This window comes from Bombina bombina, chromosome 1 (assembly GCF_027579735.1).
Source record: "Bombina bombina isolate aBomBom1 chromosome 1, aBomBom1.pri, whole genome shotgun sequence".
In the NCBI taxonomy this organism is placed as follows: domain Eukaryota; kingdom Metazoa; phylum Chordata; class Amphibia; order Anura; family Bombinatoridae; genus Bombina; species Bombina bombina.
The window spans coordinates 1,462,576,496-1,462,591,577 of NC_069499.1; the positions used below are offsets into that span (position 1 = coordinate 1,462,576,496).

The following is a 15,082-nucleotide window of genomic DNA, read 5'->3' on the forward strand; positions in this document are numbered from 1 at the left end:
TGGGGATCTCTGACGGCACAGGGAGTTTGGGAATCTCAGGAGGTGAGATTACCGATCAATATTTTGGAACTCCGTGCAATTTTCAGAGCTCTTCAGTTTTGGCCTCTTCTGAAGAGAGAATCGTTCATTTGTTTTCAGACAGACAATGTCACAACTGTGGCATACATCAATCATCAAGGAGGGACTCACAGTCCTCTGGCTATGAAAGAAGTATCTCGAATTTTGGTTTGGGCGGAATCCAGCTCCTGTCTAATCTCTGCGGTTCATATCCCAGGTGTAGACAATTGGGAAGCGGATTATCTCAGTCGCCAAACGTTGCATCCGGGCGAATGGTCTCTTCACCCAGAGGTATTTCTTCAGATTGTTCAAATGTGGGGGCTTCCAGAGATAGATCTGATGGCCTCTCATCTAAACAAGAAACTTCCCAGGTATCTGTCCAGATCCCGGGATCCTCAGGCGGAGGCAGTGGATGCATTATCACTTCCTTGGAAGTATCATCCTGCCTATATCTTTCCGCCTCTAGTTCTTCTTCCAAGAGTAATCTCCAAGATTCTGAGGGAATGCTCGTTTGTTCTGCTAATAGCTCCGGCATGGCCTCACAGGTTTTGGTATGCGGATCTTGTCCGGATGGCATCTTGCCAACCATGGACTCTTCCGTTAAGACCAGACCTTCTGTCGCAAGGTCCTTTTTTCCATCCGGATCTGAAATCCTTAAATTTAAAGGTATGGAGATTGAACGCTTGATTCTTAGTCAAAGAGGTTTTTCTGACTCTGTGATTGATACTATGTTACAGGCTCGTAAATCTGTATCTAGAGAGATATATTATAGAGTCTGGAAGACTTATATTTCTTGGTGTCTTACTCATCATTTTTCTTGGTATTCTTTTAGAATTCCGAGAATATTACAATTTCTTCAGGATGGTTTAGATAAGGGTTTGTCCGCAAGTTCCTTGAAAGGTCAAATCTCTGCTCTTTCTGTTCTTTTTCACAGAAAGATTGCTATTCTTCCTGATATTCATTGTTTTGTACAAGCTTTGGTTCGTATAAAACCTGTCATTAAGTCAATTTCTCCTCCATGGAGTTTGAATTAGGTTCTGGGAGCTCTTCAAGCTCCTCCGTTTGAACCTATGCATTCATTGGACATTAAATTGCTTTCTTGGAAAGTTTTGTTCCTTTTGGCCATCTCTTCTGCCAGAAGAGTTTCTGAATTATCTGCTCTTTCTTGTGAGTCTCCTTTTCTGATTTTTCATCAGGATAAGGCGGTGTTGCGAACTTCTTTTGAATTTTTACCTAAGGTTGTGAATTCCAACAACATTAGTAGAGAAATCGTGGTTCCTTCATTATGTCCTAATCCTAAGAATTCTAAGGAGAAATCGTTACATTCTTTGGATGTTGTTAGAGCTTTGAAATATTATGTTGAAGCTACTAAATCTTTCCGAAAGACTTCTAGTCTATTTGTCATCTTTTCTGGTTCTAGAAAAGGCCAGAAAGCTTCTGCCATTTCTTTGGCATCCTGGTTGAAATCTTTAATTCATCTTGCCTATGTTAAATCGGGTAAGACTCCGCCTCAGAGGATTACAGCTCATTCTACTAGGTCAGTTTCTACTTCCTGGGCGTTTAGGAATGAAGCTTCAGTTGATCAGATTTGCAAAGCAGCGACTTGGTCCTCTTTGCATACTTTTACTAAATTCTACCATTTTGATGTATTCTCTTCTTCTGAAGCAGTTTTTGGTAGAAAGGTACTTCAGGCAGTGGTTTCGGTTTGAATCTTCTGCTTATGTTTTTCATTAAACTTTATTTTGGGTGTGGATTATTTTCAGCAGGAATTGGCTGTCTTTATTTTATCCCTCCCTCTCTAGTGACTCTTGTGTGGAAAGATCCACATCTTGGGTATTCATTATCCCATACGTCACTAGCTCATGGACTCTTGTTAATTACATGAAAGAAAACATAATTTATGTAAGAACTTACCTGATAAATTCATTTCTTTCATATTAACAAGAGTCCATGAGGCCCACCCTTTTTTGTGGTGGTTATGATTTTTTTGTATAAAGCACAATTATTCCAATTCCTTATTTTATATGCTTCGCACTTTTTTCTTATCACCCCACTTCTTGGCTATTCGTTAAACTGATTTGTGGGTGTGGTGAGGGGTGTATTTATAGGCATTTAAAGGTTTGGGAAACTTTGCCCCTCCTGGTAGGAATGTATATCCCATACGTCACTAGCTCATGGACTCTTGTTAATATGAAAGAAATGAATTTATCAGGTAAGTTCTTACATAAATTATGTTTTTCTTTGGGGCATGCCCCCGCAAAAGGCCCTTTTAAGGGCTGGTAAGGTAATAGAGCTGATTACTTTTGTAATTTAGTATAGGGTAGGGCATTTTTTTATTTTGGGGGGCTTTGTTATTTTATTAGGGGGCTTAGATTAGGTGTAATTAGTTTAAAATTCTTGTAATTTTTTTTATTTTTTGTAATTTAGTGTTTGTTTTTTTTGTACTTTAGTTTAGTTTATTTCATTGTATTTAATTGTAGGTACTTGTAGTTAATTTATTTAATGATAGTGTAGTGTTAGGTTTAATAGTAACTTAGGTTAGGATTTATTTTACAGGTAATTTTGTAATTATTTTAACTAGGTAGCTATTAAACAGTAAATATCTATTTAATAGCTATTGTACCTAGTTAAAATAAATACAAAGTTGCCTGTAAAATAAATATAAATGCTAAAATAGCTACAATGTAACTATTAGTTATATTGTAGCTATATTAGGGTTTATTTTACAGGTAAGTATTTAGTTTTAGATAGGATTAATTTATTTAGTTAATTTAATGACAGTGTAGTGTTAGGTGTAATTGTAACTTAGGTTAGGGTTTATTTTACAGGTAAATTTGTATTTATTTTAGCTAGGTAGTTATTAAATAGTTATTAACTATTTAATAGCTATGGTACCTAGTTAAAATAAATACAAAGTTGCCTGTAAAATAAATATAAATCCTAAAATAGCTACAATGTAACTATTAGTTATATTGTAGCTATATTAATAGCTAGTAGGGGCTTAGATTAGGTGTAATTAGTTTAAAATTATTGTAATATTTTATTATTTTTGCTAATTTAGTGTTTGTTTGTTTGTTTTTTTTGTACTTTTCTGATGGATGGAAGACCTCTTCTTGCCCCGCTTGGATGAAGACTTCTGCCGGTCTGGATGTCCTCTTCTGCCCCATCAGATGAAGACTTCGGCCCGGCTGGGTGAACACGACTCAAGGTAGGGAGATCTTCAGGGGGGTAGTGTTAGGTTTATTTAAGGGGGGTTTGGGTTAGAGTAGGGGTATGTGGGTGGAGGGTTGTAATGTGGGGGGGGGGGATTGTGGTTTTTTTTTACAGGCAAAAGAGCTGTTTTCTTTGGGGCATGCCCCGCAAAGGGCCCTGTTCAGGGCTGGTAAGGTAATAGAGCTGTTAACTTTTGTAATTTAGTATAGGGTAGGGCATTTTTTTTTATTTTGGGGGGCTTTGTTATTTTATTAGGGGGCTTAGATTAGGTGTAATTAGTTTAAAATTCTTGTAATATTTTTTTATTTTTTGTAATTTAGTGGTTTTTTATTTTTTGTAATTTAGTGGGGGGGTTTTGTACTTTAGTTTATTTAATTGTAGATAATTGTAGGTACTTGTAGTTAATTTATTTAATGATAGTGTAGTGTTAGGTTTTATTGTAACTTAGGTTAGGATTTATTTTACAGGTAATTTTGTAATTATTTTAACTAGGTAGCTATTAATTAGTCAATAACTATTTAATAGCTATTGTACCTAGTTAAAATAAATACAAAGTTGCCTGTAAAATAAATATAAATGCTAAAATAGCTACAATGTAACTATTAGTTATATTGCAGCTATATTAGGGTTTATTTTACAGGTAAGTATTTAGTTTTAAATATGAGTCATTTATTTAATTAATTTAATGATAGTGTAGTGTTAGGTGTAATTGTAACTTAGGTTAGGATTTATTTTACAGGTAAATTTGTATTTATTTTAGCTAGGTAGTTATTAAATAGTTATTAACTATTTAATAACTATTGTACCTAGTTAAAATAAATACAAAGTTGCCTGTAAAATAAAAATAAATCCTAAAATAGCTACAATGTAACTATTAGTTATATTGCAGCTATCTTAGGGTTTATTTTACAGGTAAGTCTTTAGTTTTAAATAGGATTCATTTATTTAACTATAGTAAACTTATTTCGTTTTATTTAAATTATATTTAAGTTAGGGGGTGTTAGTGTTAGGGTTAGACTTAGGTTTAGGGGTTAATAACCTTATTATAGTAGCGGCGACGTTGGGGGCGGGAGATTAGGGGTTAATAATTGTAGGTAGGTGGCGGCGATGTTAGGGAGGGCAGATTAGGGGTTAATAAAATGTATTATAGTGTTTGCGAGGCGGGAGTGCGGCGGTTTAGGGGTTAATACATTTATTATAGTTGCGGCGATTTGCGGTCGGCAGATTAGGGGTTAATACTTGTAGTTAGATTGTGGCGACGTTGGGGGGGGCAGATTAGGGGTTAATAACTATAATGTAGGGGTCGGCGGTGTTAGGGACAGCAGATTAGGGGTTAATAGCTATAATGTAGGCGGCGGCGATATCGGGTCGGCAGATTAGGGGTTAATACTTGTAGTTAGATTGTGGCGACGTTGGGGGGGGGCAGATTAGGGGTTAATAACTATAATGTAGGGGTCGGCGGTGTTAGGGACAGCAGATTAGGGGTTAATAGCTATAATGTAGGCGGCGGCGATATCGGGTCGGCAGATTAGGGGTTAATACTTGTAGTTAGATTGCGGCGACGTTGGGGGGGGCAGATTAGGGGTTAATAACTATAATGTAGGGGTCGGCGGTGTTAGGGACAGCAGATTAGGGGTTAATAGTTATAATGTAGGTGGCGGCGATATTCGGTCGGCAGATTAGGGGTTAATAAAATAATGCAGGTGTCAGCGATAGCGGAGGCAGCAGATTAGGGGTTAATAAGTGTCAGATTAGGGGTGTTTAGAGACTCGGGGTACATGTTAGGGTGTTAGGTGCAGACTTAGTGTTTTCCCATAGGAAACAATGGGGCTGCGGTGTTAGTTTTTTTTCAGCCGAAACTCCCATTGTTTCCTATGGGGAAATGCCGAATTTTAACGAGCTAATTCGGATTTATTCGGAGATACGGCAGCTATTTCGGATTCATTCGGTAGATTCGGAAGTATTTTAATTCGGAAATCCGAATCGATCCGAATCTCTGAATTTACCGAATTTACCGAATTTCCGAATTAATCCGAAACGAACCGCACATGTCTACCTGACACTGAACCATTTAACATCACATCGGGACTTGGGGATACCCAACTGTAATCCATCCACTTTCACCGAAGCCGCTCTCCGAGCCCAATAAATAAGAGTGGCCGACCAACCACATACGCTCCACACCTAGAACACAGAAAATACAATGATAACACCACCACATTATTCACCCAACTCCGTACGGACATACAGGCGGAACCGTCCAGATTCCCACCGACCAATGCCCTTAACCTCCGAATCCGATAAACCCCTCACTGAAGCCTCAGTTGCCGCCCCTATGCGGAATGAATGGGACCCAAAATCTCCGGTACTGAAACCCAAATGACTCAACGACTTGTTAAGAACCACCCTAAACTGGAACTGCGACAAAGGCCTACCATCTTGGTGGACCAACAACGAACCCCCCATCACAGGGCGAACACCCAAATAATCCTGCACACAAAGGCAAGGACAAACCTCTGAACCACTGGGAAAAAGGACAACCACCTGATCCGTTTTACTCTTCCTCAAAAATATTTCAACTCTGTCATCTGACAAGGACACATCTAAGAAAGCCAAACCACCCATGGAAGCTACATTTTTACTAACCAGCTTCGAAATTCGAAAAGCCCCAAAAAAGGCTAAAACAAAAGCCAAACAGACCTCGAAATCTGACAAGCACACCACCGCTAAAATCCTATACATAGTCTGCAGCAGTGAGAAGGTAATAGGGCACCTATGATCAGAAGGGGACCCAACCGACCCCCTTTTCAAGCCTTTTAAAGCTTGCCGAACATAAAAGCCTTTTGTAATATCTTGCAAACCCAATATCTTAAAACGGAAAGCTAACACCGCCAAACGCCTATCCATTGGGGAAGGTGAGAAGTGTACGGCCCCCCATTCCCACATCCATTCCAACAGCAAACCGTAAGGTCAGATTCCCCCTCATGAACCTCTTGGGAATACAACCTGGATTACCACTCCCCCCACACATGAGAGTAAGCTGCCCAAGTACCTGGCGCCAGTGAAGATTTTACCAGTCCAGCCAGTCCTCCACTCCAAGCCGCCACAAAGAACTTGGGCACGGGCAACCTTCCACGTCCGCATGAGGGGCCAATTTCCGGAACCGCTGCCACTGAAAGCGAGAGAGGGAGTCTGCTATAGAATTACAAACACCAGGAATATGTTTGGCCTTAATGCAAACATTTATCCTCAAACATTTCAGTACAAATAAAAGCAACAATCTTAACACAGGCAAAGACATAGCCGTCAATGTATTCAATGCATACACGACTCCCATATTATCCCTAGAAAATACTACAGACTGATTACACAAATCAACCTCCCAGACAAACAGGGCCACCATAATCGGGAACAACTCCAAAAACACCAGGTTCTTAACCAAACCCAAAGTAGACCATTGAGCGGCCACTGAGTAGCACACCAGTGGCCCATGAAATAAGCCCCAAAACCACAACCACCCGCTGAATCAGTAACAATCAGTAACAAGTTCCTCATTAGACACCCTCACAGCCTTAATCAACGTAGAGCCATTAAAGCCCAACAAAAACTGCCTCCAGACCCTCAAATCATCCTTTAGCTCCTTGGAGAGCTGCACAAAATGGTGCGGCTTCACAATCCCAGTAGTAGCCAACGATAACCTCCTGCAGAAAACCCTCCCAATCGGGATAATTCTGCACGCAAAATTAAACTTGCCCACCAAGGATTGTAGCTCTCGAAGCGTAATCTGCCAACAATAAGCGATCAATAACCTCCAATAAATCAGAGACCTTGTCACTGGGAAGCCTACATTCCATGTTAACCGAATCGATTGTAATGCCCAAGAAATCAGGGGATGTCACTGGTCCCTCAGATTTATCATGTGCAATGGGTACACCAAAGTCATCTGCCACCTGATAACAAATATCCCTCAAAAGCTTACAAGCCCCTGAACCAGCTGGACCCACAAACAAAAAATCGTCAAGGTAGTGGACCAATGACGAAATGCCCGACTGTTCTGCGACAACCCATTCAAAAAATGTGCTAAAGTGTTCAAAAAGTGAACATGAGATGGAACATCCCATGGACAAGCACAGATCAACATAGTAAAAGCCATCAACACAACAACCCAATAGATGATGCGACGTCGGGTGCACTGGTAACAGCCTAAAAGCCGCTTCAATATAAATATTTGCTAGCAAAGCCGAAGGACCAGCCTCCCTCACTAAACTAATCGCCTGATCAAAAGATGCATATTTGACAGACGACAACTCCTGAGGAATACCATCATTAACCGATCCCCCTTTAGGAAACGATAAATGATGTATTAGCCTGAACTTTCCAGGCTCCCTTTTTGGAACCACCCCGAGCAGTGAGATCCTCAAATCTGCAATGGGCGGACAATCAAATGGACCTGCCATTCGCCCCAAAGACACCTCCTTATGTAGCTTGTCAAGGACTACCCGCGGCCACAAGCGAGCCGACTTCAAATTGCCTTGAAAAAAACTACAACCCCCTTGGGACATGATTACGAAACCAAACTGAAAACCATGAAATAACAAAGCCGCCTTCTCAAAACAACCCCGCCGCCTAGCTTACCGAGCGAGCCAAGGCTCCATTGCGCTGAGCTTCAACAGAGTCACCCTCTTTGTCAGACGCATCACCGACTCCGCCTGGTTTACCTTTGCGGAAACACTTTGTATAGGGGTGGGAGCCCCCACACCCAGAGCATTCGTGCTTAAACTTGCACGCTGCTCCCCACTTACAAAACTTTTCGTTGTATGCAAAGCAGTACCCTTTCCTAACCGACGCCATCGACCCACTGCTGGAGGAGCCCCCGGCATCCGACCGAAAGGACTGGGAAGCTTTCAAAGATGTCATTATTTTGAGCCACAACCCCATGTCAAGGTCATCCCACTTCATATCTGATTTCACCGACAGCCGCTGCCTAAACTGCTCATCGTATGACCACCAGGCCATTCCCCCATATGTCCACTGAGCAGCTACAACCTCATCCAGGTAACAGAACAATGCCCCACCTTATTCCGGAAACCTACTGGAAAACACACTCGCATATATTACAAAGGCCTGGAACCAATTGGTAAATGTTTTAGGCAACTTTCTATACCATTTTTTCCGCTCCTCTTCCTCCTTCTTGGCCATGTCCTTCTTAGAGTCCTCAGGGATCTCAAAAGACTGCTCAAGCGGAAGAAGGGAAAACAATTAAATAAATTCCCTCATATATTTTTTCCCTCACCTCCGAAGTCAAATGTATCCCCAAAGGCCCGATAGAGCAGAGGCAGGACCGAGACATCGCTGTGTCAGCCACCCTTAATTCAGCCCCTTCACCCTGTTTTGGGCCGACACTAGGAGGCACCCCTGATGTCCCCGAGTTCTGGACCACAGCAGGGACACCACCTTCTTTGACTACGGGGACAGCATCCCTGCATACCTCAAACCTCCCCAATACTGAACCGCCCGTCGCCCCGACAACCGGAACCCACACCCTCTCCACGGATGCTCCAGGAGCGGGCCTGACTCCTTCCAACTTTGATAGTAACTCCCTCAAACCAGCCATTACTCTACCAGTCACAGAAACACTTTCAACACCCTTAACACCACTCTCTACAACATCCCTCCCTCGTACATCTGACATCCCTATCTCACCTATTGAAGTTTCCTCCGAACGCTGACTTCCTGAGGAACCGTCGAAAGCCGACTGGAGCCCGCCTACGCATTGCTCCGTGTCCCGTTCGACACCTTTCTGCATTGTTGTGGCAGCCGTCCTTCCATGCTGATCCGGTTGCCATGATTGTTCCTGAAAAACAGTAGCACGTGAACACATATCCAGGGGAGGAAAAACTCTGCCTCCCCGTCCCCCCCTATGCAGGCTAGTAACCCTAGCCGTAAGAACTCCCTTCCCCCTCTTGGGAGCTCCACTGTCACCAGAGTCACAGGCAGTTAATCGCAGGCAGGCCTGGGTGCAAGGCCCAAACAGGGAAAATTACAAAAAAATAATACATTAATATAGCACACAGAGAAAGTCCAGCACTCACTCACAAGCTCTCAACTAAGATAAAAAGCAGCAATGGAAGAGTTAGTTGCCGCATCTGGCCAAATGGGAAAAGCCCAGGTACCTCGTCAAGGTCTCTTCCAAAAACCTGGGTCCCTAAACAGCCACACAATGCAGACTCACATTAAAAAAACTGTGAAAAAATGGAGGGTGCACAGGCTTATGTAATCTCCCCAAACATATACAAAACACAGGTGGGGTCAGCACTCTCAGGCCGGACCGGGTACACATCCTATGACCCTGTAACATGCACAGCCCTGGGTGCAAAACAGCACTCTCAGGAAGCTGCACTGTCACTAAAGTCACAGGCAGTTAACCCCAGGCAGGCCTGGGTGCAAGGCCCAAACAGGGAAAATTACAATAAAATAATACATTAATATAGCACACAGAGAAAGTCCAGCACTCACTCACAAGCTCTCAACTAAGATAAAAAGCAGCAATGCAAGAGCCTGCCTGGGGTTAACTGCCTGTGACTCTGGTGACAGTGCAGCTTCCTGAGAGTACTGTTTTGCACCCAGGGCTGTGCATGTTACAGGGTCATAGGATGTGTACCCGGTCGGGCCTGAGAGTGCTGACCCCACCCGTGTTTTGTATATATATATATATATATATATATATATATATATATATATATATATATATATATATATATAGTATATATACCCTTTAATTTGTTTGAAAGTATTCAATTTTAAAAGCGCATGCTTAGTGGCAGCAAGATCCCACACAACTTCCTTGTCAGAATCTGCTACCTCTAAATGCGCATGCGGCTGATTTACATAATCGCATTCCACACATTCCTATTTAACATATGTGGAGTGCGATTATGTAATACAGAGCATGTGCAGTCAGAGGTAGCAGATTCTGATAAAGGAGCAGAATCTGATAGAACACCAGTCCCAGCTGATGTGCCTCACCGAGAAAAATCCCAGCTTCCCAGCTGGCCAAGCCAGCACTGAACATATGCACACACACATGAACAAACATGTACACACATCCACTCACAAACATATGCACACATACAAACACGCACACGTGCACTAACATATACCCACACAAACACATGCACACACATACACACATGCACACACACACATATGCACACACACACAAACACAAACATGGACACTCACACAAACACATGCCCACACACATGCAAACAAACATACATGCGCACACACACACTGACAAAGCTGCAGCCCATCATATTGCGACATGTGGTCTACTAATGTTATGGTCTTAGAACATCCACTGCATGGAGAGAAATCACACAAAATATATATATATTTTTTTACAATTATATTGTTACGTGTTTTCCTTTCACATGCAGAACCAACATAGCTAGATAAACAGTTCACAAGTTAAAATTTGTCTTTCTAAAATTCACGGAGGGGCCTTGCATTATTTCTTCGATAATCTCACCAGTCCAGAGAGCCTTAGATCATTTGGCACTGTGTTTTTCCACAAATATATATTTGTGAGTTTATCTCCTTGACAGCAATCATTTAAAAAAATAAATAAATAGCAATATGTGAAACTGGACCTAAGCTGTACTAATAAGTAAATGAATATATAAATTCCTCCACTGTGGATTAATTTAATATGCTTTTGAATGTGATTCTGGTGTGAGGTTAGCTGGTTAAAGGAACAAAGCAAGGTAAAGACTGAGAAGGAAGCATGGAGGTGCAGACAAATATAAGTTTACTGACTGGAACAGTAGGACAACTATGGGAAGCTGTACAATCTGAGACAGAGAGAAAAAAAACTATAAAAATAAACCTTACCTTAATGTGTGAAGTATCAGCATGAAATTATACATCAGCCACAACAGCACATGTCACTTCTCTGCTAGGAACAAGTTCCCTCTCACCCTGCACTGGACGATGCTGCATGGGGGAGGGGCGTGTGTGCACTCACTTATTCTTCCCACTGACACCTTTCTACAAAGCACTGTTCCCCTAACAAACTTCAGTTAGTTGATCTTAGGGCAACAGCAGAAAGAGCAGGGCTAAGGGGACCAGCAGACTGGATGCTGTCTGTCCATGGCTGCATGGATACAGTGTGAGATGAGCCACACAGCCTCAAGACTGAAGAGAGCAGTGTGTGCAGCTGCACAGATGCTCAAATCCTCACGTGCCTGCCGCTCTAGCTTTTCTGATGCAGTGGGATTGGCTGGATGCCGAGTTAGGGCTTAGCATTCAGTGCTGCACAGTGCACATCTTAAACAGCACATGGAACTAGCTTGGCATGTCATATGACACCGGCACGGTCTGTCACAGTTTCTCACAAATATAAGCAGATAACTTTTGACTGTGACAGTATTAGGACTGACTGTGTGTGTCCCCCATGACTCTTGAGCCCCTCACCAAAGACTGGGCCCTTGGCAGCTGATAGAGCATGCAATTTTAAGCAACTTTCTAATTTACTTCTATTATCATTTTTTCTTCATTCTCTTGCTATCTTTATTTGGAAACGAAGACATCTAAGCTAAGGAGCCAGCCAATTTTTGGTTCAGCACCCTGGACAGCACTTGTTTATTGGAGGGTAAATGTATCCACCAATCAGCAAGAACAACCCAGGTTGTTCACCAAAAATGGGCCGGCATCTAAACTTACATTCTTGCTTTTCAAATAAAGATACCAAGAGAATGAAGAAAATTTGGTAATAGGAGTAAATTATAAAGTTGCTTAAAATTGAATGCTCCATCTGAATCTCGAAAGAAAAAATTAGGGTTCAGTGTCCCTTTGAAAAACTAGATAATTAAAATATAGTAGCCACTCAGAGGAAAACTGGACATTTAAGTTTCCAGTATGTTTTAATACATTTTACTGAACAATTTCCCACTTGAATACTGGACCCCTGGCAACCCTACCAGTGAGCTTGTACAACACACTAAGAGCAGACTTCTATAAAAGCCCTCTATCTCACCCCCATCTCAGTGCCTTGGTGAAAGTTCTGAAGAAGCGACCCTTTATCATCTCTCGCTCCACATTTGCAAGTCACGGACATTATGCTGGGCATTGGACAGGAGATGTACGGAGCACTTGGGAGCATCTGTATTACTCTGTACCAGGTAGGTTCTCATTTGTTGGGGCTATGTAAGTCATTAAATGAGTATTAAAATAATTATTTAATATGAATAGTATATATCTGTAGTTAAGCACTGGATTGCAAATGGTCTGCATACAAAATAAAGGTTTTAAAAGTAATTAAACTTGTCTTTTTGTTTTCAAAGTTTACATTGTTTTGCTGTCCAGAGACATACCCCTTGATAAGCCTCTTATAGTGTTGTCTGGCTTATATCTTTTCTTGGGACCAACTAGGGAGGGATATAAATGAGCATTGATCAAGCAGTCACTGTGTAGGGTGTTGCCTAATGTGCTCCAACATCTCTAGGGGCAGTGGGAATTACAAGAAAAATGAAAAAAATAAACATTGAAAGTAAATTATTATTATATTATTTTTACTCAGAATTATGATTCTGTTAACACATTTCTCTGACTGCACGATCTGCTGTTCTGTAGCTATACTCCTGTTTAACATCTACGGCGTGCCACTGGTTGGGACTGATCTTTGTGGTTTTGTGGGTAACGTCACTGAGGAGCTATGCGTGCGCTGGAGTCAGCTAGGAGCATTCTATCCTTTTATGAGGAACCACAACACTGAGGATGCGCAAGTGAGAAGACATTTATGTCTAGTACTTTACTCTCCAAATTTCTCTGGTCTTACTTTAATAGTCTTGATCAGGGGTGGCATACCTTGGTACACTAGACCAATGTGACATGCAAAAAATGATTAAATGGAACACAGTACATGCTATCAAAAAGGTTTTTCACCCCTGCTTTTTTTTCCTTTTGCTCGGCATATTGCCCACCTGTCTGTATTTGCAGACAAGCAAGCAAGACAGAGTTAAAGGGGCATGATACTTAAATGTTGAAGCACTTGAAAGTGATGCAGCATTGCTGTAAAAAGCTGACTAGAAAATATCGCCTGAACATCTCTATGTAAAAAATGAAGATATTTTACCTCAAATTTCCTAAGTATTCACATCCCATTGTAAAGAGACTTTAAGCATCCAGCCAGGATACAAGCTAGGGAGTGTGCATCTGTCGTGTGCAGGCACAGTCATGTTATTTTCCTATCCAGTTTAACTAAGTTCTATGAAATCTCATGAGATGTCAGTGAAATCTTATGAGATCACAGCAAAGGCAAAAGATTGCCCCAGTACTGCTGATACTGATTGGCTATTTTTTTTTTTTTTTTTTAAACTTGCAGCTGGACAGCAGCTGAACTATAACTGCTTACACAGCACTTTGGTGAGGTGAAGAAATGTTGAGGTAAAATATCTTCCTTTTTTACATAGAGATTTTCAAACGCTATTTTCTTCTCAGCTTTTTACAGTTATTCTGCATCACTTTCAAGTGTTTTAGCATATAAATATTATGTCCCTTTAATATCACTTTAAGCCTATGAAAATATCTCCCCAGCTTGTATCATCTACTTCATAAAGAAGCCACCAGCTCTCCTTACCTTCTCCTGTATCATTCCTGTTCTGTGCTGTGATTTTGCCTTAATATCCTGCCTGGTGCTTACGCTTTACCTGTATGCTGGTAATTGTTTTTTTTTGTTTTTTTATCATTGTCATTTTTTGGAACATTGTTGTATTGTTTGAAATGGTCTATCCACATTCCACTTTATTCCATTTTCTTTAATGATTCAGATAGAGCATGCAATTTTAAGCAACTTTCTAATTTACTCCTATAATCACTTTTTCTTTGTTCTCTTGCTATCTTTATTTAAAAAGCAGGAATTTGAAGCTTAGGAGCCGGCCTATTTTTGGTTCAGAACCTGGGTTATGCTTGCTTATTGGTTTGCTAAATGTAGCTAACAATAAGCAAGCATTATCCAGGGGGCTGGACCTAAAATGGGCCGGCCCCTAAGCTTTAAATTCCTGCTTTTTAAATAAAGATAGCAAGAGAACGAAGGAAAAATGATAATTGGAGTAAATTAGAAAGTTACTTAAAATTGCCTGCTCTATCTGAATCATGAAAGAAAAAAAAATTGGGTTAAGTGTCCCTTTAAACAGAATCTTCTCACCACTGTGCATTCTCTCTTTTTGCCCTAGAACAGTTTTATTTTTGTTTATGGTATAGAGGAATTTGCAGCATACATAGTAAGGTTCTTTTTTCACTTTATAGATCACTAGTTAGACCTCATCTGGAGCATTGTATACAGTCCTGGATAGGGATGGGCGGATGTTTTGAAACATTCGAAATTTAAAACAAATTTCGATACATTTGTTCGTTCAAATCAAATTTTGAATATTCAAATAAAATTCTAACATTCTTTTTTCAAATGTTTGTTTTTTAGAAATGTAGAGAACATTCCATAATATTTTATATATTTTTTATTTTATAACAAATTAAAAAATATTACTAACATTCGATTTCGAATTTGTTTTATGTGACTCAAATTTTTAATATTCAATTTCAAAATAGTATTTCTAATCTACATTTATATTTTATAAATGTAATATTCAAAATCTAAATCAACATTTGAAATCAAAACCAAAATTCGAAATCAAAATTTACATTGAAAAAACAGAAATAACATTTAATTTGCAAATTTTAAAGACTATTTGTTCTTATAATCATTCGATTTTCCAAATCGAATTTCGACAATAACATTTTTTCTACCATTTGA

General features: G+C 40.4%; 1 protein-coding gene across 1 annotated transcript in view; it reads left to right on the forward strand.

Moving 5' to 3' along the window:
* LOC128666516 (lysosomal alpha-glucosidase-like) overlaps nucleotides 1–15,082 on the forward strand; it is a 154,888-nt gene that overhangs the window by 116,882 nt on the left and 22,924 nt on the right. The window contains exons 13-14 of the mRNA XM_053721167.1: nucleotides 12,319–12,452; nucleotides 12,904–13,055. Of these exons, the coding sequence (XP_053577142.1) occupies nucleotides 12,319–12,452; nucleotides 12,904–13,055 (286 nt within the window). The remainder of the gene's footprint in view (nucleotides 1–12,318; nucleotides 12,453–12,903; nucleotides 13,056–15,082) is intronic.